Source organism: Oratosquilla oratoria, chromosome 21 (genome assembly GCF_046742065.1).
Source record: "Oratosquilla oratoria isolate Oo_2021 chromosome 21, ASM4674206v1, whole genome shotgun sequence".
Lineage (NCBI taxonomy): Eukaryota > Metazoa > Arthropoda > Malacostraca > Stomatopoda > Squillidae > Oratosquilla > Oratosquilla oratoria.
In genome coordinates this window covers 50576976-50600040 of record NC_134797.1, presented here as the reverse complement: position 1 = coordinate 50600040, position 23065 = coordinate 50576976, and the positions used below count along the sequence as shown (strand labels likewise).

At 40.0% G+C, this 23065-nt stretch overlaps 1 protein-coding gene across 21 annotated transcripts in view; it reads right to left on the bottom strand.

The window, feature by feature from the left end:
• Positions 1–1353: 1353 nt before the first annotated feature.
• Sin3A (SIN3 transcription regulator family member A) overlaps positions 1354–23065 on the bottom strand; it is a 143560-nt gene continuing 121848 nt past the window's right edge. For 18 of the 21 annotated variants that reach the window (XM_076204875.1, XM_076204876.1, XM_076204877.1 and 15 more), the window contains 7 exons: positions 21332–21648; positions 20050–20233; positions 16342–16694; positions 15856–16032; positions 15467–15597; positions 11911–12076; positions 1354–3900 (listed from right to left, as the gene is read on the bottom strand). In XM_076204875.1, coding sequence (XP_076060990.1) covers positions 3667–3900; positions 11911–12076; positions 15467–15597; positions 15856–16032; positions 16342–16694; positions 20050–20233; positions 21332–21648 — 1562 coding nt within the window. In that variant the 3' untranslated portion in view covers positions 1354–3666. The remainder of the gene's footprint in view (positions 3901–11910; positions 12077–15466; positions 15598–15855; positions 16033–16341; positions 16695–20049; positions 20234–21331; positions 21649–23065) is intronic. The other 3 variants (XM_076204880.1, XM_076204892.1, XM_076204893.1) reach the window with 1 other exon arrangement.

Sequence of the window (23065 nt, the reverse complement as noted above, 5' to 3'; positions counted from 1 at the left end):
ATGGTTTAACGTCACAAACTCCCCTTTTGGAAGGCTAGGACGGTGCCCCTCACAGAGGATTTGATAGCATGGAATTTAATGAACTATGCCCTCAGCTACAACTACAAACTAAATATAATCAGGATGCTAACATATGCTAAGGGTTAATTCCTCCCATACTTTGATATTATTGTTGGAGAGAGATACAGAATTGGGGCTCCCTAGTCCCCTCGTTCCATCCTATTTAGTCACCTATGATATGCATTGGATCACTAGGGCATACCCCCATCCCCATCAGGAAAGGTAGATTTACAAATTTGGAAAAGAAGAGCCGCGGGAACTGCAGTAGTAAGATGGGATAAGAATTTCTTTACAAGTATAGATTTCAATTCCAAACATAAGACAATTGATGTGTGGCTCTAGACTGTAAGGGTACCCCCCCAAAAAAAATTCAAAAGTATTGGGCACACATCATGCAGTCAGTATCTCTCTGGCTCTCTTATATTCTAAGACTACTCCATACAATGCCGTGGGCACAACCACTTCATACAACCTTGTCTTTGCATTCATCCCCTAAAAAATATTCTTTACAACTCTCTACATTCCAACTAGTTATTTACTTTGTTCACTCAAAAATTCACCTCAACGTCACCTCTTCCTTTCCCTATCACTTGCGACTTCAAAATACTTTAAACTCCAATTCTTTAGGCCTCCCCAACTCTACACATTCAGCCAACCACAATAACCATTCCTTTGCAAGTAACATCACCTTGTTTGCGACCACTTTACTTAAAGTTAACTCTCCAAATAGACAATTTTCTAAAATTTCCCTGTCCATGAGGAGACATATATCAATTTCATGTTTTGTGACATGCATACATACATATACCAAGGGCTTTCTCCCCCTTACAAGGGAGGTTAGCCAAAGTAGAAGGCATAAATCCACTCCCACCCATTTCATCCCCACATACTCCACTCCTATTCCACCACCCTGCCCTCCTTTTCTTGGCTCCTGTGACATACCACTAGTAAATGCCACTCCAGAGGGCTCTTAGACATGTCAGAAAATAAATTCAGCTGCATCACTTGAAGAATATAGGTACTAGTGCAGCAGGCAAGGTGGCCAAATTATTGTCTCAATTGGACAAAAGTTGGCAAATCCTATGCTCATGTGAAGATGCCTTTTGGTTGGGCTACATTATAGTCATACGAATGATAGAGTACAAGCCCTGGAAATAATGTCTAAAAAAGCAAATTGGCTGCACTATAACCTGAAGACTTTTCATCTGCAGTTCATCCAAAATTTACATAATAAACAAAACAAAAAATCAATTTGAGCCATGTTTGTAAGGACGATTAAATACATCAGTGCAATAGAATGTAGAAAGTTTTTTATTCTTCACAAGTGTCTTACCAACACATCTGTTCTTGTGATTAACTTGGGGGATAGAAAAACCTACATACAGGGAAGTCGGCTGTCACACTAAGTTGTATCACAGAGGAGGAGATGGAAAGCAAAGGAGAGGATCGGTTGGTTCTTTAGGGGGGCACTTGGGCTAAACAATCTACAAATTATTCTGCAATGGCACTAGCATGACCTGACCTGACCCAGTCCACCAGGCACTGTTGTGGTATTGTGGACCATATATAAACCATGACTTAGACACCTGGCTAGGACACAACTGACAAGAAAGGAAGGACGGGTCCCAAACAACCCTACACCAATCGAGGGCGAGTAGTGACGGCCGTTGTGTGAGAGGAGCCTTACAAACTATGTTGTTTTTCCTTCAAAAAGTGAAACACTTTCCCATTTCCCTCCTTGAGAACGCTTGGTGCAACCAGCCGACTTCTTAAAGCTAATAAGTTTGTCTATGTGTTGGCAGTTTGAGACGTTGCTATTCGGGGGAGCTGCTCGTGGGTCCGGGAAGTGATGGGGACAGGTGATGAGGGAAGGTGGTGATGGAGGAATGTGACAGGATGGTCATGAGGTATGGAAATGGTGATGTATGAGATGGCAAAGGTATAAATCGGAGGAATGATACCATGGAATTGTGGCGAGATCATGACTATAACATGAAGCAATGAATATGAATATAATGCACTACAATGAATGATTTCATGAAAATGAAAATCTTGACTAAATAATGAAAAAGGAAGCAAAAGGCTGGACAGGCAACCAAAGGGATAGTCATGTGCCGGCATTTAATGTCAGAAGAGAAATAAGGGAAAAGAAAAGAAAAAGAAGAAAAGAGAATACATATACATACATACACACACAATATATATATATATATATAATATATATATACATACACATACATATATATATATATACATATGTATATTATATAAACATATAACATATATATATATATATATATACACACACACACACACACACATACAAGATAACAATTATAATAAATAAAATGCAAAAGCTGAGGAAACTTTATAAGTTTGCATAGGAATAGAATTTTTCCCCAAGACAAAACTTAAATAAAAATAACTAAAAAATAAAATGGTGAAACAGCACTAAATTTCTATGTAAGCCATAAACAAATAGAAGGAAGGAGACTTGGAAACATGAGGTTTGGCCACTGCCGGAGCATGTGAAGATATGTCACATCGGCACAGAGGGTTTCTTACATTCTAAGACTTTATTGCAACAACAGATAATGTTCCCAGGCTGGTGGGGATAGAGGACAGAAAGGAAAGGTACAGATGGAAGGGTCCCTTCAAGCTTTGGCACCAAGGAGTAGGGGAGCTTAGAGCAAGTCCTAGCAAGTGGCAATGTCACCCCATTTTCTCTCTGGCCCAATGGCACATGACGAGGTAAGGGAAGGCAGCATAAATACTTTAAATATTACATTATATAAATAATAAATCATTTGTCAAGGATGGAATGCAAACTATGCTCACTTGCACTTCGGCTTCCCCCCTTTTGCAGTCTCCTCCCAATGACAAGCTACAGCATCATAAAAAAGAAAGAATAATAAAAAAAAAAAGAATTATATATATATATATACACATATACATATATATATAATAATGACAATAAAATAAATAAAACAAAACATAAAATAATAACAATAAAAAAGAAAAAGTACTCAGATCATCTGTACAACTATAAATTATAATTATCATTCCTTTGTACAACTGGCTCCAATTCAAGAGTCCAAATGGGTCCCGAGCAAAACCAGACTGTGTAGGCATTTGTTTGTGCTTGGCCGTGCAAGCTCACCTGGGAACGGCCGCTGCTGTACGGGAAGGCAAGTCCCACCATCACTGGATTTGGACATTCACAAACACACATCAACACTATACTAATAGATTCTTTAATATACATATTTATATAAGCCATCAACAGGATAGACACTTGAATGTCACACAACGTCCTTCAAAACAACAGCCATTCACGATGGATCGTCTTTCTTTCACATACAACTGTGTTGGATATGTGCTGAGGCACACGTTTCCACTGGCTAATAACACATGTACTTTGTACATGCAATCACTATAAAACATTCACTGCACCACTACCATCTTTCCACACTGGCTTGGAAGGCCTGCTACCGTTGCTGGTCCAACATTCACCATCCCGCCCGTGGCTCGAGTTGTACTTGAGGTGAGGCTAAGGTGAGCCCCAGCGAAGAGTTTCAGCGCTGGGTCTCAGGGTTCATGCTTGTGTTAAGAACCCTCATCCAGCATTTCACACTTGTACTTGTTATAAGGTGCGTAAGGTGCCCGGCTAGGGTTGTCTATCCGCACCAATTTGGTCCGGTTTGGCAGCAGAGACTCTGCTCGGCCCATAAGCCATTCTGTAGTTGCACGGTGGTTGGCATCACTCACATGCCGGCTGCACCACAATTCTTGCCATTCTCGCATCCCTCGCCGCATACGTTCACTCACATATTCATGACTCTGGAATAACAAAGATGTTCTTTTGTAACAATGGTAGTCTTTTATCATAAATAAAATCTTATCACTACAATAGAAGGTATCCTCAGAATCTTGGTTTCATTGTGGGACATTAATATACTACCTATATACCAAGGAATTCTCTTATAAGGGAGGTAGCCAAGTTAAAGGCATGAACCCACTCCACTCCTTTCCACCACCCTTGTTTTCCTCTAATATTAAGATTTGGATTAATACACAATTCAATCTATTATTCAATGGATTTCAGTGGAACCTTGGATAATGGACTTAATCCATTCTTATGCAGAAACATTTGCTAACCAAAATAAATATGGCAAATGCACCAAGGCACTACTGAGCTAGTGGTATTGTGTGCAGGTATACGAGTATATTTGTACCCCAAAGTATTGTTGGCTAACATTGATATAAAAAAAAAAAAAAAAAAAAAATCAGAGAGCTTTACAGATTTTTTTGTTAAATGGAACATTTATCGAAGGTTCAACTATACAAGGTTAAACACTTGACATCACTTTCCCTTCATGCCCAGGATATACACATGTATGTCCTGGTGGTGTACAGCAGGCCTGTCCACACTGTGCACACACAGTCCTTGCTGGGACTGTGTTGTGGTAATTGCTTAGCGCAACTGGGTGCAAAGGGCTTAACAGAAACTTACTCTCTCACTAGCATCCACCATTGTTTAATGGCTTTACTTTGGTAATTGCTTAGCGCAACTGGGTGCAAAGGGCTTAACAGAAACTTACTCTCTCACTAGCATCCACCATTGTTTAATGGCTTTACTTTGGTTAATCAAGCCTGAATAACTTAATTCCTTCTACCACTTGAACACCCTAATATCATCAGTTTAAATTAAATCCAACCAATACAGGTGGCAAAAGAAAACTTCCCATAATTCATGGAAGGTGGTAATCTACAGTATACATACTTATACCCCAATAGGACACCTACACACTTAAGCCATAATTATCCCAAAATATCACATGAATATGGTACATTTCTATGCCAGAACCCTAAACAACACACTCCTCACGCTATATTTCAAAAGCACCACCAACAGAATGAGAGAGAGAATCATGTATACATACATATACACTACTGCTACACCAGCAGCATCCTACTCAAAAATCTACATCCTACCACATATACCAAAGAAACATGTACACAGACATAACCAATCTTTCTATATACCACATGCTTCTTCCCCTTTATAAAGCTGGTAGCCAGTTGAGGCATGTACCCATCCCCACCCATTCTACTCCCACCACCCTTGTTTCCCTCTCATCTTAGCTCCTCATAGATGAAAGGTCATCCCCATCTCCCACCCACTGCCTGGGTCAAAAACACTGCATCAAGGCACAGCACATCCAAAGCTGGGCCTTTTCACTTTCACAGTGACCTTCCCTCCTCATCCCCTCACGAGGAAGACAGATAAAGGGAAAAATCCCTTTGAGCCACATCAAAATATCCCTATACAATCGCTCACACCCCATCCATCCATCTCATCCTTGGTCATCCGATCAAGTTCACTCCATCCACCTATGCTTTCCACATCTCTTCACTCATTCTTCCCATGTGTCCCAACCATCCTAATAATTTCTCAACAACCCATCTGCCAACTCCATTTCCAACCCCACTGTCCTCCTCATTTCTAACTATCTAACTTTGTAACCACTACCATACTTCTAAAACACTTCATTTCAAAACACATAATTCTCCTTTCTGCCTATCTTAAATCACAAGTCTCTAACCTACAAAGCATCAATGTCCCAATATGCCCTTCATATAACTTCTTTGCATCCATTCCCAGTTGTCTATTTCTCATGATGCTTTTCAATCCATCCCACAAGACATTTACTAGCTTCTCTCATTCTACAGCTTACCTCCAGCCCTCCTACTCCAACCTTTTTCCTTTAAGACTACTTCCAACTCACTACCATCCTCTCCCCCTGAACATCTCATGGTCTTGCTTTTACCCACATTTACCTTCAACTTTCTATTGCATACCTTCCCAATCTCTCACTAACTGCCTTATCCCTCCTCTGACCCTATCACAAATGCAGTGTCATCCACAAACAACTGACTCGCCTCCCACTCCTCACCACTATAGCTTACCATCTCCAATCCCCTGCCCACCTTCACAGTTACCTGCTTTACCACTCTATCCATGTACACATTGAACAGCCATGACATCACAGCCTTGATGCAGTTCTACCTTTACCTCAAACTACATACATATACCAATAGCTATTTCCCCTTTACCAGGGAGGTAGCCAAAACATACATATACCAAAGGCTCTTTGTAGAAGAAAAAAAGGGGGCCATAGAAACCACTCCCACCCATTCCATCCCCTACATACTCCACTCCCATCCACCCATATATCTTGGCACCTCGTATATGATGAGTCATCCCTGCATCTTATCCACTGCCCTGGGCCAGAAGCAGTGTCGCAAGACATACATCCACAGCAAGGCCTCTTAATAAATCTGTGAACCCCACTCTCCATCCCCTAATGCAGAAAAGAAGACAGGAAGAAATTCCTTCAGGCTGCATCAATTTATTTCTCATACATACTCCCTCAGCCCCCATCCTAGCCAAAACACAAAGGCATAAAATCAACTCCCACCTATTCCATCCCCACATAGCCCACTCCCTCCCTCTTACCTTGGTTCCTGCTAAATGACTCTACTGCTCTTAACCTGAGTCAAATTCTCATGAGCAGCATTGGTTGCTCATGACTTGCCTTATAACATACAAAGTCACTGCTGTATTACTTGTTCTCTTTTACTCAAGTAATAATAAACACAGAAAACATGATCATACCAGTTCACAGAATCCATGGGTAACTCATGAACAACTACAAGAAAAAAACATATGATCAAGACGCCGACACCAGCATCCTCATGTACCCACTTGTGCCTCATGACACATATGTAGGCATCATTGTACTGAAGTGGTTAACAGGTTTCCTCTTATCCCATATATCTGTAATACCTCCCACAGTGCCTTTCTGTCTACCATCATAAGCCTTTCCAAATCCAAAGGCCCAAAAAGCATCCTTACCTTTTCCTACAGCTTTCTCACACATCTGATCCACATAACCCCTACCTGTCCTAAACCCACACTGCTCCTCACCAATTACTCACTCTGTTCCTCTCCTAATACTCTCAATCAAAACCCTCCCACAAGCCTTCCCAACTACATTAAACAAATTGATCACTGAAACTACTACACTCACACTTATCCCCCTTTCCCTTGTAGTGGGACTACACATGCAGTCCTTCAGTCCTCCGGCACTCTACTCTCTTTTAGACAAACATTAAACCTCACCAACCAGTCCATCATCACTGTACCTACCTCTTTTTAGACACACTGCACAACACCCATCCAACCCAGGTTCCTTACCTGCTCTCATCATTTTAACAACTGCTTCCACCTCATCTTTCCTTATTTTTCCTCCACTTTCCTCACTCATCAGTCATTTTCTTAGCGCTTCCCACTCCAACTACCTTTCCCTTCCCTATCCTTCACATTGAGCAACTCCCAAAAATACTCTGCCCATTTTCCTTACTGCCATTTCTTCCATTTTCATCTCTCTATCTGCATCTTTTACCTTTTCTTTTCTACTTGATTCACCTCTCTTAACTTCCATCCAAAACTTTTTTTTATTACTCATAAAATTCTCATACTCTTGCCCCATTTCACATCTGCTCTCCTCTTTGCCTCACTTACCTTATGCTTTACTTACCTTTTCTTTTCTTTGTACCTCTCATACAATTCTCTCATCCTATTTTGTAACCAATCTGTGCATGCTTGATTTCTCTTTTACAACCTCTTTCACTTCCTCATCCCACCACCCACTACCCTTCCTTCTATTTCCTCATCCTCCTTATTCCACACACTAACTTTGCACATCTTGTGACTCCCTCCCTTAACCATCCCCCATTCCTTCTCCACTCCTAGTTCTACTCTATCCTTCACTCCCTTCCACTCCTCACAGGTTTTTCTTGAACTACTCCTTCTCTTTCTCACTTAAGCATTTACTGTGAGCACCTCCCTACCTTCTGTCCTCTTCCTTTCAACAAAAAAAATTCTTGATATTCTCCCACTCTCTCCCCTTAGTACATGTACATCCTTGACTCTTCCTACTATTCTCCTGGTTACCACTATGTAGTCCATTAATGTCCTATCTACTACCCTTCCATCCACCACCCTCTCCCATGTGTACTTATGCCTGACTCTTCCTAAACACTGTATTTGCTATCATCAGTTCTCTTTCTAGACACATTACCATCAACTCTCACACTATGATTCTTTTACTAGACCTCCACACTTCCCAACCACTCTTTGGTTCATTTCCTACCCTAGCACTATGATCTCCCAATACCACTATATTAACATTTCTCCCTAAACCCTCTATGCACTCATTTAAATATATCCAAGAAGCCTCCATTCCCTTTACACTCTTCTCGCTACCAGGCCCATATGTACTTACAAAAACCTACATCTCCCTTCCCAGTTTCACTTTCACCCACAAACATTGAAAAAACCTCCCACTCCACCACATGTTTATGTATATCTTCACTTACTAGTATAGCCACCCTTTCTCCTCTTGTCCTCTCTTCACTCCTGACACCTAACTACACTCCCAAACTCAAACTTGTCCCTACCTTTCACTCAATGTCAACACATCCATCTTCTAACATACTGTCCATCTCTTTTCTTTTAGTTATCTGTATACCAATGCATATTAAAAGACCACCTTCTAAACCCCCCCTCTCTCTATTTTTTTTTTTTTTTTTTTTTTCTACAGAGAGGATGCCTAGTCCTCTCCCCATCCCATTTTTGTTGCCTTTTATGACTCAAGTGGGAACACTTGGTGGGAGTATTCCCCCCCCCCCCAACCCAACTAAAAAATGTCTATGTACCAAGGGTTTCTTCCCTATAAGTGAGTTAGCCAAGTCAAAAGAATATCCACTCTTATCCACCACCCTTGTTTCTCTCTTATCTTAGCTCCTCATGGATGTAGGGTCTTCCCTGCAGCTAGTCACAGTACATCCACATCAGGGCAGCTTCACTTACATGGCAACCCCCCTTCCCCATCCCATTCAAAAAAGCCCCACAAAGAAAATCCTCCCACACCAGACAAGAACCACACTAGCACACCATCCAGCTAAGACAGTGCCAATGCAGAATAGGTGTAGCTACTGTTTCAAAATGCCCATATGCAACCACCACAGAGGGCACATAACACATGCTACAATGCACCACACTAACAATCCCTAGAAAAGAACACAATGGTCCTGCCTAGACTGTTGCCAAATTCCTGGACCTAAGATAAGGTGGGGGAAAGGGTGGTGGATTGGAGTAGGCGTGGAATTGGCTACCTCCCTTATATATATATACACACATACATACATAAAAGTGCCTCTGGTATATAGTGAGTCTTCTGCATGAGACACCAAGGTCAATGGATTGACTGATGGATACATGTATCACAAGGCCTTTTCAACAAGTCCAATACACCTTTAATTGTCAAAAAAGTCTTGCTCTGCCTTACTAATAAAATCTAATACATGCATCCTCTTTCTTTCCTAAACCCAAAATGCTCTTCCCCAATTATTCCCTCTTTACTGTCCCATATGCTTTACCAACTACATAGACTGATCTCTCTACAGGTATTACATTCATATTGGTCCTTTTTTCCTTTGATGTGGAACTATACAAACTCTTCCAGTTCTGTAGCATATTCCTCTCCCTTAGGCACACTTTAAACCTAACTAGCCAATTCACTCAAAATGTTCTTCCCCTCATCGGACACTTCACATGACATAAACCTAGCCTAGGTACCTTACCAGTTTTCATCACTTTCAATTTTTTCTATAACCATATAATTTTCTTCTCGCATTACTGTTATTTTCCTAACATCTCCCACTGCCACAATCCTACCCGTCTCCTCTACATTCAATAAGACTGAAATAATCAAACTCATATTCCCATTAATAAAAGGCCACTTTCATTTGTACTTTATGTACATTTGCACGCTTTACCTTTTCCTCTCTACCTGACACACTCTCCCATCCTGCACTCTTTTCACTTTACAAAAAATCTTTATGTTCTTTTCAAAATCAACTGTCAAACCCTGACCCCATTTAACATCTGCTCTCCTCACTGTATACCTCACCTTGCACTTTGTTTCTCCTCTATTCTTCCTGTATCTCCTGTTTGATCTACCTACCCACCCATCTGGGGGTATAAGCTGCATATTATTGTGCAGTAAAATTTACTTAGTATGCAGCCAATACTTTAGCGACTATATGGGGTGCCCCTACAGGGGGTGAGGGAGGGGGGGGGGTGAGAAATAAGTTGAGGGGACGGAGAGGGGGGTCGCTGATTTAACGAAGCGGCCTTGCTGTGGATGTGCTGTGTCTCATGACACTGCTTCCTACACAGGGCAGTGGGCAAGATGCAGGGATGACCCATCATCCAGGAGGTGCCAAGATAAGAGGGAGGGAAGAGGGTGGAGGGAGTGGAGTGTGATAGTGATGGAATGGGTGGGAGTAGTTTTTATGCCTTTGTTTTTTGGCTACCTCCCTTATAAGGAGGGAAAAGCCTTTGGTATATGTATGTACTTCCCTTGTATTGAGGAAAAGCTCTTGGTATATAGATAGATCTATGTATATATTGAAGGCTTTTTCCCCTTACAAAGAAGGTAGCAAGTCAAAAGGCATAACCCAGTTCCACCCACTACACTTTCCTCCCTCTCATCTTAGCTACTCACAGATGACAAGTCCTCCCTTTATCCCACCCACTGCCCTGGGTCAGAAGCAAAACACTGCAAGCCCACTTTGCTTAATCAGCAACCCCACTCTGTCCTCTCATGTAGAAAAAGAGAAGATAGGCTATGTCAAAATATCTTTCACACACAACCACTCCATACCCCCCTCCCTTACTTGCATCACAGTATTATCTATACACAACCATTCTCCACTCACCCATATCTCCTACCTTCTCCCTTCTTTGCTCAACTGACATTCCCTCTTGCTCAATGCCCATTTCACCCCATCCATCCATCTTTTCCTTGGTCATCCCCTCAAGTTCACTCTATACACCTCTGCTTTCCATACCTCTCTTACTTTCTAACTCATTCTTTCCAAGAGTTCAAACCATCAAAATACTTTTTCTTCAGCCTTATCTGCCATATCTTTTTCCACCCCCACTTTACTCATCACACTTCTCACTTTTCATCTCTAACACACACACACCTTCCTTATTTGGGTATGACCAAATCACAGATCCACTTCATGCCCTAAAATTCATTACCACTCCCATCTCAGTACCTTATGGATGAAGGCTTATCCCTATCTCCTGCCATCTTGTTCTGCTCAAAGGTAGATGAGCAGTGCTTCCAGAGAATAGCCTGACAAATGGAGGAAGTTTACTACCATTGCTTAATTCTATGGTAACCCCCTCTTCATCCACCTCATACTTACACAGCAGATAAGTACATCCATTCAAGCCACATTATTCTTTTACCCGTTCAAAAAAAGTCTATTCACTCTTATCTTTTGCACTATCCTACTCAACAGACATTGCTCATGCATGGAACACCCTATTCACCCATGCCATCCTTCTAATTTTTGGTTTTCCTCTAATTGTCCCTCCAACAGTTTCTACTTTCTACATTACCCCTACCCACTTGTTCTTTCTACAAGGCCATACTACCACAGCATACTTTGCTGTACCCTATCTGATAGCACTTTTTCACACATCTCTCTGCAGGAAAGTTTTTTTGATAAATAGCAAGGGCTTCTTCCCCCTTATATGGGATGTAGTCAAGTCAATGACACCCACCCACTCCCAGCCCGTCCTACATAAAAGATTATTTTGCTTTGAGTTCTCTTGAACAGTTTTCCAATTTTTTCCCTTATTCCATTTCAATACTTTTCTTGAATACAATATACTTTCATAAACATCCTCAATTATAAACTTACCTGTTTTGCTCTTTGTAGTGCTTTTTTCTTGTACATATAAGAATCACTATTGACCACAAAGACCATCTTGAAGGAGGCCAAGTTGAATTTGCACTGTGTATTATCAAGCATCTCCATATCAGATACCAAAGATGCTTTACTATCTTCCCCATCACCATTACTGCTTCTGAAATGTAAATCAAATATTAATCCTTCAAGTTCATTTATAAGGAACATAAAACTGCAAATATTAAAACCATTACTGGTGAAAATGTTAACTTGAAGAATATGAAATTTATCTAAACCACAAATGATGCCCTAGTAAATACGACAGTATCTCTTTACTTTACCTAAGAGTATTGTATGTAGGAACATCCATTGCTACGAAAACTTACACATCCATTCCCAATCCCATATTTACATCTATCCACCTTGTATCAAATTCCAAATGTTCTCCACAATATGTTACACAAGTCCTTTATCCATAGAATCAATAAATCAATTTGTTGCTCCAGCTCTCTTGTAAGAGATACACCATTTCCATGTTGCCAGCAATAGCCCTTGGATTGATCAAAAGTCACTCAAGTGGGGCACTGTAGGAGGTGGTGTTCACTGTTTTTCATGTGATGGTTGCATCTGATGAAGTTGGTTCCTGTGGCAAGACCTATTTAGTGTTGGCAATGTCTCAGTGCTAGATGGAGACCTGAATGCACTCAAGTATTTTTTTATTTACATGGGAAGACCTTTCCCATCGGGGTTTGAAGGGCTTGAAGAAAAAGGGTGTTTGGTGGTCAGGTGCTTGTTTTGTGATCTAAGTGTGTGAATGCATTTATCCACAAATGTGTTGTGCAATGCAGGAGGAAGGTTGGTTTTGATGTTTGAGCAGTATACTGCTGATGTTTTCTTTTGTGTTCAGCTGGCTGTGCTAATGTGATATGAGATGGGCAAGATGATAGTTCTTGCAATGAAACTTATGCCTAACATTCTAATAAAATATCATATGGAGGTGAATTTTGGCTTCTGTGTGAAGGTGTTCTATTGGAGTGGTTCTGGTACATCCTGTTACCATTCTCAATGCCTCATTTTGTATAGGTTCTGGGAACCAAGCTGTGGAAACGTAGTTGAGTGTGAGAACTGTTAAGACAATGATTACTTTCCTTCTGTTGCCCATGTTTGTGTATGATTTTAGTTTGTTTTCTTGTTGATTTGCATGGTCAGTTCTTTCAGATGTGGGCTGATGGTTATGGAAGTATAAAAAATGTGGCCCACAATCTTTGGGTTCTTTTCCTACGGCCTCAGTCTTCTTTGATCAGCATTAGTATTCTTTCAGAAGTAACTAGTATATCTATTCGTAGAGACAATATCACACTGTGGTGAATTTACTGGAGGATGCCTATAACATTCTTTCCTTCTCCCAGGATGATCAACTATCCTTTTTATCGGTGGAGCTCAGATGGTCACCATTTCCGCTAATTGGAAAAAGGAACGGCAACACCTACTATGGTATTATTGCTTGGTGCTGGGCAAGGTTTTCACCAATGTTCCCTAAATTTTTTGCTGTGAGTGTGCACAGAAATTTGCTTGTGTGCAACCTTTGCCCCTTCTCTCAAAAGTTTGTGTGCACCCAGGCAGTAGTCATTTTGTTTGCAATGGAAGCGCTAGTAAGAAAAAAAGCAAATATTGGTTGGATGGTTGGCAAGTTACCATATTTTTAGAGAATTTATAAGTTGATGTTTGGGTAGAACTTCTTTATTGAATGGACTTTAATACCATTTGAAAACCTTGTGTGTGCACATTTTTTTTTAAAGTGCGCTAGTTATAAAACGTGCACATGCACAGCTTAGAGAGCATTGGTTCTCACCCACCTGTTACTAACACAGGTTCATTCACATTTACTATAGTTTCATAGGCCTGAGCATTCCAGATACATGCACGTTAGGTCAACTGATTGGGTACTAGTGCTTTGTGTTTTTGTAAATAGCTGATACGAGTTTCAACAGGGGTTTCTTGCAGCCTATATTGATCTACTAGTGTTTGACTCGGTGCATCATAGAGTACTAAGCAATCTGTGGATTAGTGGGATCTCTGCTAGGATTACCGATTTGATGTCTGGCTTATACTCTGAATATCCTGTAAAGTATGGTGGAGGCATGTCAAGCAACTTCCCTGTAATTTCAACAGTGAGGAAAAGGTGCATTCTTGCACCAACCCTTTTAAACACTTCCCACTAACAATTATGTTCTGCCTTCTCCATTCCTCGCTCAACAAACAAAGTGAAGATGAGTGAACAAGTGAAAGCTGTCATAACAGGAACTTTGAAGTCCATGAATTGCCTTAAGACATAATTAGCTTTGCCAAAATAATTGTACACCTGTCTTACTGCAAATACTTTATCTAACCCCCTTTGCCTCTCCTAGAACCACATTGCTCTTCCTCATCTATTGCACACACATGTACTCTACGTGCTTTACCCCCATATAAAGGGGCTGGTTGTGTGAAAGCACATATCTAATCCAGAAACATTCAACCAACTCCAACAGTCCTTCCATCTCAGCAGATGGGGATGATAGGTCAACCTCCACCCTATTAATGTTTGAATTGCTCAAGATATTGGGAATGAGGAAGGCCTTAGGGCCTATCAAGATCAAGAGAGCAGAGAACAATTACTGGATAAAACTAATTTATAACAAGATGAGGGGAAAGTGCAACTGGACTGGAAATCTCCAATTGTAGTACCAACATTCGGAGGAAACTGGGAGGTACTGCTAAATTACAGACCAGTGTCCTTGACCAGTACAATAGACAAAATGTGTGAAAATTGTAGATAGATGGATAAAACATTTGGAGAGGGAATTTTGGCTGATAACTAATTTGGATTTTGAAGAAAGTATTGTATAACCAACTTGCTGAGCTTTGACTTGAGAGATTGATTGATTTATGAAATTTTTGGCTTGAAGGCCAAGTGCCGGAGCCGGTAGGCCATTCAGCGCTTTGACTTGAGAGAGGTAAATGTGTTACACAAGAGAAGGATGGGTGGATTGTGTATATGATAATGAAATTAGAAAGTGTACACCTTTTTTTTGGTGACAGACACGAGAGACCAATACTGAGAGATGAAAAGTCAGATTGGATTAGAGTGGGGTACCACAAGGCTCAGTCCTAGTGCCTGTATTGTATATAAAAGACATGAAGATTGGAACAGTTAGCTATGCAACTCTTGGATATGATGCAAGATCATGCAGGTAGCACAAGATAAAGAAGATTATAAAATGTCTACAGGAAGACCTAAGTATATAAATGGGGCCAGGACTACTTTCATTACAAAGAAAGTCTTGCAAAAAAGTATGAATTCATGACAAAGTTTGATGAGTGGAGGCAAAAGGACAGAACCCCATGAACACAGCTTAAACCCAATACACTACAACTAGGATAAGGGAAAAAAAAAAAAAAAAAAAAAAAAAAAAAAAAAAAAAAAAAAATCCTGATAACTGGAACAGATCCCCCATACAGTAACACCCCCCCTCCTTATTAATTTTGTAGAAATCAAGCAAAATGTGTAAATTTAGGGCAAACTTACTTTTCACGATCCACTTGCCCTTGTTGAGTAAGTCTCTGTCTGGCTGCTGTCAACTTTCTCCAAGACCTTAGATTTCTTGGCAGGAACACAGGTTTTCTAGACAGCTGAGACATCATGGCTGGAGACATCTGCTGTAAGAAGGGAAAATATGGGAAGAGGAAGAAGAAAAAACAAATTAACAAAGATCTGTGGGATTCATTGATAACATAGAAAACACTGGTAAGTAACAGTTATCTTTAAATGGCACAAATAATAGACATTCAAGTGATGAAGAAATACCTGACTATAACTAATAATTTTCAATCCTAAAACCTTAATCAAGCTATCAAAACATCCAGAACAAAAGTTTTAGTAGAGAAAGACAAAAAGAAAGATGCTTTTGTCCTCACCTCAGGAGAAACACACGACACGTATCTCTCCACATATTCACTCCACCGTTCAACCTCCGCAACATTACTTGGAATATTGCTTGAGGGCGCACTGTTGCCACCACCACCTCCATTATCATCATCTCCTTCAACCTCTGTATCTACTAATTCTATAGTCATCCGACAATCACGTTGATACTGTAAACAAGATTCACAGTGATTAGATCAAAGTAAATGACATGACAAAATCTACTTAGGGTCAAATTTCCCATCTACTGCCAAAAACATAGGAATAAATAGTAATAAAATTGAACACTTTATTTTAGTCATTAGGATCTTTTTAATTTGGGAGTATGTTTACACTGAAAGTGTAGATACAAGACCCATCATTGCTGACCCTTTATAATCAAAAGATGTATAAAATTATAATTAGTTTCATAGCAAGCAGAAAATTATAATTAGTTTCACAGCATGCAGAAGTACAATAAACATTCTAAAACCACTTACAGTATAAATTTTAAAGCAATTTTCGTCTTGCAGAACTTGTTCCGCCTTCTTCTGGTAAGCCTGCTCCATAGCCAGCCGCCGATGAGCAGAAGCCAAGGGTCCCCCTGAGCCACCTTTCCGTGACTCTTGTAGGTACAGCTGCGTACACTGCTGGCAAGGCTCATCGCAAACCAGGTGCTGCAACTGCCTTACTGCACCATTAACCACCTTGTCAAGTGTGAAGGCGGTATAGGCATGGATACCAAACATTTCACGCAACGTGTCCTCATACACTGTACTTTCCATGTTCCCATCTAGGACATTTTTGACCATATCGAGCAAGGCAGGATAGTAATCTTCCACAGCAATTTCATCTGTAAACATAACAGGTCCCCAACATCAATATAAGTTCTACATTATTCTAAATACTTAAAACTAACAAGGGTTCATGTAAGGAACCTCCTAGTTTGCTTCACTTGCTTTTTATAATAACTGACAAACAAACAATTTGACAATTTTCTATCTGGCAGCAACAATGAAAATACAGTACTACTTTGGCTAGCATCATCTAAACAGAATACAACATATGCTTAATTTGTAGTTGAAGTTAAATTATGTACACTAAATCTAGAGAAATGTTCCCCTTTGAAATGGTTACCCATTTTACATGTGGGAAAAGGCCACTGGTATACATGTATACATCAACAGTCCTCTCCCCCTTGTAAAAGGGGTGGCCCAGTCAAATCCAACACCTGCATCATATACAAATAAATCCCATTCAACTGCCTTGGGGATGAAGGGTCACCTCCCCCCCAATTACACTGCTTAAGGGAGCCCTGGCCGCGAAAACTCGAAAAATTCTGGAAAATGAACGAATTCTAGGTAAACATTTCAAAATTTGAGGTTCTCCATGATGGTGGTAACACTCAAACCAAATATTAGAGCTCAGTTCCATTTCTTTTCTTATATATAAAATAAAAGAGATAAATTTTTGGCGACCTCTGGCAACCCCATTGCATGAAAAACATTTGAAATAAGTCAATTTCGATAGCCAGTTTTTTTTTTTACTGCAATTAATATCTATGATGATATCTGGCAGCTTGTATGGAGGTATCTGGCAATTTGACTAAAAGGAGAGACTTTAGTAGCTGTCGAAGCTGTCGAAGTGTGTAAGCGGGAGGATATAATTTTCTCATGCTTTTCATGCATGCGATCGTATATATATATATATTTTTTTCCAACAGATAAGCATTTCAAAAGATTCTCTATTATAGTGGTAACACTTCGACCAAAAATTACATCTCAATTCCGTTTCTGTTCTTATATATAAAATAAAATAGATAAATTATTGGCGACATCTGGCAAGTATCTCACTCTTGCACGTCAAATAAATCTTTCATTTATTCTACCAATAACCAATATTCATTATCCTACCAACAATAACTGTGGGAGGGGTGAAGAGAAATGGTAACTTTAATTTGTTAATAAAATAAAATAACGGCAAATATAATTTAATGTCCGTGCGGCATTTAAATGGCGCTACTGAAAAGTTTGTTTTCTTTCCATTCATCAAATTATAACTCGCCCATTTATATACCAATTTTCACAATTTTTTTTCATCTGATAGAGAATTGTAAGACGTAAATATCTGGAAGTCAAAATAAAGCAAATTCTTTAGCAGTATTTTTCTGGCTATTATTTTTCCTCAGATATTTAATCTTTTTAATAATATGTACACAAAAATAAAAAATCATTGCTATTCTCATAAGAGGTAAATAAAAAAAATAAAAAAACTCCCAAAAATGTTCAGATAGGGCCACTCTTCAAATGGACCTTAAGCAAAAAATATTTGGTAAGACCTTTTCCACGATATTAGTTTTTGAAGTTACTGAACATTTTGCCCATTAACTCTTAGATAATATGGTATTTTTAAGTGCAAGGAAGTGATACTACATGTATTAATAGGTAATCAGAAAAGGAAATGAGTAATAAATTTTGTTTGTCTGAATAGCTAATTCGGTCGTACCGCACAAGAGTACGGGTGTCCGGGGCCCCCTTAAGTCAAAGGCAATGCAGCAAGGTAGAGTTCAACAGCAGGGCTTCCATCACATGCTAACCACTCTCTTCATCCACTCAGAATGATTTATGAAACGGACGAGAATAACATCCCTTTGGGCCAAGTCATCTCTTCATCCAATCACAATTTCCCTCCACACACTTCTATCTTATAGACTTTTTCTTCCTTTCCCCTTCCAAAAAAATTTCAAATTACTTACTCATTAATCATTATAAATCTCATCACAAATATAACAACATTGTATCACAGCACGGTTCCCTAGGTGACAACTATAAGGACAGCTTACATTCAGGGATTAGGGGTACAGAATCCTTTGAATACAGACCTACAAATATTTGCAGTGCAAATTAACCTTGTGAGCAAGTGGGCATATGTTTAATAATAATATTGCTAAGAGGATGATAAATGTGAGCAAGTTCAAGTGAAGTGCACAATAAATGCTGGGGAGTAGGATCAGCAACCATAGCTGGTCACAGTCTTGAGATCCTCATAAGTAACCGCATTTTGTCAGGGTCTTGTATGGGTTACCCTCTGATCAATGGTACTCATCATCCTCAGTACCCTCACCACTAATAAGCCCATGTTAGAGAGCAATTGCTCAAGCAGTGTATCTACCCTCAGCTTTTCATGGGTGAGGGCTTGCTGGTGTGGACTGCCTCAAATCTCCTCTACTTCCTCTTCACTCAGTGACAATACAAGAAACACCAATTCTTTTTCAGTTAAGTACCCTGGGACACCTTCACCCTATCCATCCATTATCAGTCTGTTCCTAATGTTCACTCTGCATTTTTTGTCACTCATTCTTTCCATGTACCCAAACCATCCCAGTATTCCATGATCAACCCTATCTGCCAGTGCTCTCGGCATCACCTCATTTCTGACTCCACCCATCCTCCTAACCCCAATCATACTTCTTAAATACTTAATCTCAATCACCCCTTCATAGTCTTCCCTGTGGTCATCCATATACCTATAACACATTCCATCAAACCATTTCCCCAAAACTGGGGGAAGTGGGCCAGGAAAACAACCATTCTAAGATCGGTCACAACCATGAAATTTGGACTGCAGAAAGAAACTAAATAGTATGGCTCCTAACAATCAGAAAGACATAAAACCTCTAACAATCTAACAGAAATAAAACAGTGAATAATAACAGGATGCATCAAAACTACCGCAACTGGACACCTACATACAAACACCAAAATCCTCCCCATAGAACACATGCAAGATCCCTCAATTCATCCATCTCATTACCTCACACAAGCATCACCAATTGAACAAAAGAGGATCATTTTACTATATTTTCTCTCTCAAATTAATCATATAATCTATGTACAAGAGCTTTTCCCCCCTTTTCTTCCATCCATACCACTCCCTTGTTTCCCTCTCATCTAGCTCCTTGTGGATGAAGGATCCCTCTCTCCTGCCCACCACCCTAGTTGGAAGCAATGCAGCTGATTACAGCATCTCCACAGCAAGGTCATTTCACTTAACAGTGACCACCCTCCCCTCCATCCCCTCATGCAGAAAAGAGATCATCATAATCACCAGGAAGTAAACTTTCTTCCCATCCCCACAACCCTACACAGGACTGCACTGGGTTACAAAAAGTTACATTTTTTTCTCAATGTAAGAATTTGACAACTTACTTTTGGGCTTTAGTCTGAGTGCGACAGCAGTTGATTCTTTCCTATCCTTGCGGTCCTTTGCCTCCTGTGCAGCTATCCTGACGGCATGGTTGTACATGGTGGTGAGGCGTGAACACAAAATCTGGTGCAGCCGTAAGAATAAATACCAATTGTTGTTGCCCATGAACAACCGGTACTCATCATCCTTGAAAAGGCAAAAGACACAAAAATGTAATTTGTGTAATTACAGATGTGTGAAAAATTAATCATTATCACAATTGTCTTTTAAATTATTTTGATTTGGTTTGTAACACCAACACACTACTAAATGAAAAGCTTTATGATTGCAATTTTTTTTTATTTTGAATGATAAAAATTTACACATGAACCTGAAAATTGCAATTTTCCATGCACTTGACAAAAAATTATGAGCAAAGCATGTCTCAACTACACTACACTCATTACCAAGCTGCTTCATGAAAATTGAACCATTATTAAAATTCAGCAAATCGTAGCATATATGGCAAAGCATGAAACATTGATATTGCAAATAAGAATTTCTACTACTAAACCTTTCAGTATTCTGAAATCATGCAGAACTGAACACCAACTTCACTAATATAAACTGTAAACATTGGTATCAAAAATAATTAATGCTTCTCTAACTCAACTTTCTCATAAAATTCACATTTTTAAAACTTCACAGTAAATCAATAAATATATCACATTGACAATGAATTATATTATGAACCTTTATCATGGATAGGAACAAGGAATTCTGGGGAACTGTAAAGGGTGAGACTACAACTATGGGAAATTGAACATTGAGGATCATAGGAAATAGGAAACAAGGTAAAGAGTTGTGGCTTTGTGTAACAATAGGAATGTAAGCAAGCATCATGGGGATTATGAGAGAATAAGGAAATGGTAAGGAGAGGAAAAATAATAAATAATACTGTAGTGGGACACAATTCAAGGAGGTGGCACAACATAGCAGGAACATGGATAGAGCAATAGTAAAATTGAATGATAAAATATCTCATTGTGCAAAGATTACAGCACAGGCACACAAATTACAATTCAAATTATGAAATATAATTCTCAAGACAAATGAACTTACAATGAAAACATTTGTAGACTGAAATGAGGAAGAAACTGTCTACTTTGCCATGCAACAAATCACTTTTCCAGCAACTTTGGCTCATCTTCAAATTCTACTGATTCATAAATTTCAATGTAAAGCAAAAGGTAACAGGAAATTTTCAACTGATAATGCAAAAAAATGCCGACGGGTTCAACTCACCGACTCCTCTGGAAAAATGTCTTTGATATCTGGCTTTTCATCCATTTCTTGCTTGATGCTCACTTTCTCTTCCTCTGTTGCATCACCATTCATCGTAACTTTCCCCCTCCCATTCCCTTCCCCTTCTTTGGTTTTGTCCTTCTTCCCATTCTCATTCTCCTTCTCATTGTCACTCCCCCGTAACCGCCCTTTACGCTTGTTGCTGGGAGTGGAAACATATGACTGTTGTTTACACTCCCGCTCTCTTAGTTCCCTTTTATTACTTGTCCCATCCCCTTTACTTTCACTTCGATTATCTTCATCTTCTTCTTCCTCTTCTGCAAAAACAGAAAAAAGAACTAGTTAGATATGAGTGGGAAAAATACTTCATGAAAAATAGATACATATACATACATACATATACCAAGGGCTTTTGCCCCCTCCTATTCACCACTACTCCCTCACTCTTTTCTTGGCTCCTCATGGATGATATGTCATCCCTGCATCTTGCCCACCTCCCAGGGTCAGAAGCAATGCAGCAAGACTACTTTGGCATGCTCATATTTCATTTTATTTGTGAGTATTTCCTTGATGACGTGATCATTGCTTCCAAATCCATTTACGAACATTTACACTACACACAGTCTTCTCATACATACATCTAAGTCTTTTTCCCCCTTACAAGGGAGGTAGCTAAAAAAAACAATGGCATAAAAAACATTCCCACCCATTCCATCCCCAATACATTACATTCCCCTCCACCCTCTCTCTTACCTTGGCACCTCCTGGATGACAGGTCATCCTTGTATCTTGTTCACTGCCCTGGGTCAGAAGCAGTGTCACAAGACACAGCACATCCACAGCAAGGCCGCTTCATAAATTTGGTGCCCCCCCACACAGAAAAGGAGAAGACGGGGAGAAATCCCTTTGGGCTGCATCAAATTTTTTCTCATACATACTTCCTCACCCCCCATCCCCCACCCACTCCCCCTCATGCATCACAGCATCATCCATACACAACCCTTCACCATTCACCCCTATCTTCTGTCCTCTCCCGTTCTTCAACAGACATTCCTCTCTTTTGTAATGCCCCTTTTCACCCCATCCATCCATCTCATCCTAGGATGCCCCCTCATATTCACTCCTTCCACACCTCTTACTAATCTTTCTTCACTCATTCTTTCCATGTGTCCAAACCATCCTAATACTCTTTCATCAACCCTATCTCCCAGCTCCTTTCCACCCGTTCTCCTCCTCACCTCCTCATTTCTCACTCTATCTAGCCTAGTAACACCCCCATCATACTTCTCAGACACCTCATCTCAAACACATCGAAACTCCTGTCTTATGTTCCATGTTTCTGCCCTGTACAGCGCTGTTGGCACAATCACTCCTTCATATAACCTCTTCTTAGCATCCATTCCCAGATGTCTATTTCTCATTACACTTAAATCCACCTAGGCATTTACTCACTTCTCTCATTCTACATTCTACCTCCACCCCCACTCCTCCCTTTCCTGCCACATTTGCCCCATAAAATCTAAAACTATCCACTTCCTCCAGTCTCTCACCCTTAATGCTCACTTCCAGCCTGCTGTCACTCTCTCCCCTTGTACATCTCATCACCTTACTTTTACCCACATTTATCTTCAGCTTCCTTCTTTAACACACCTCCTCAAACTCTATCACTAACTTCGTCAATCTCTCCTCTGATACTGCTACAAGTGCAGTGTCGTCACCAAAAAACAAATGGCT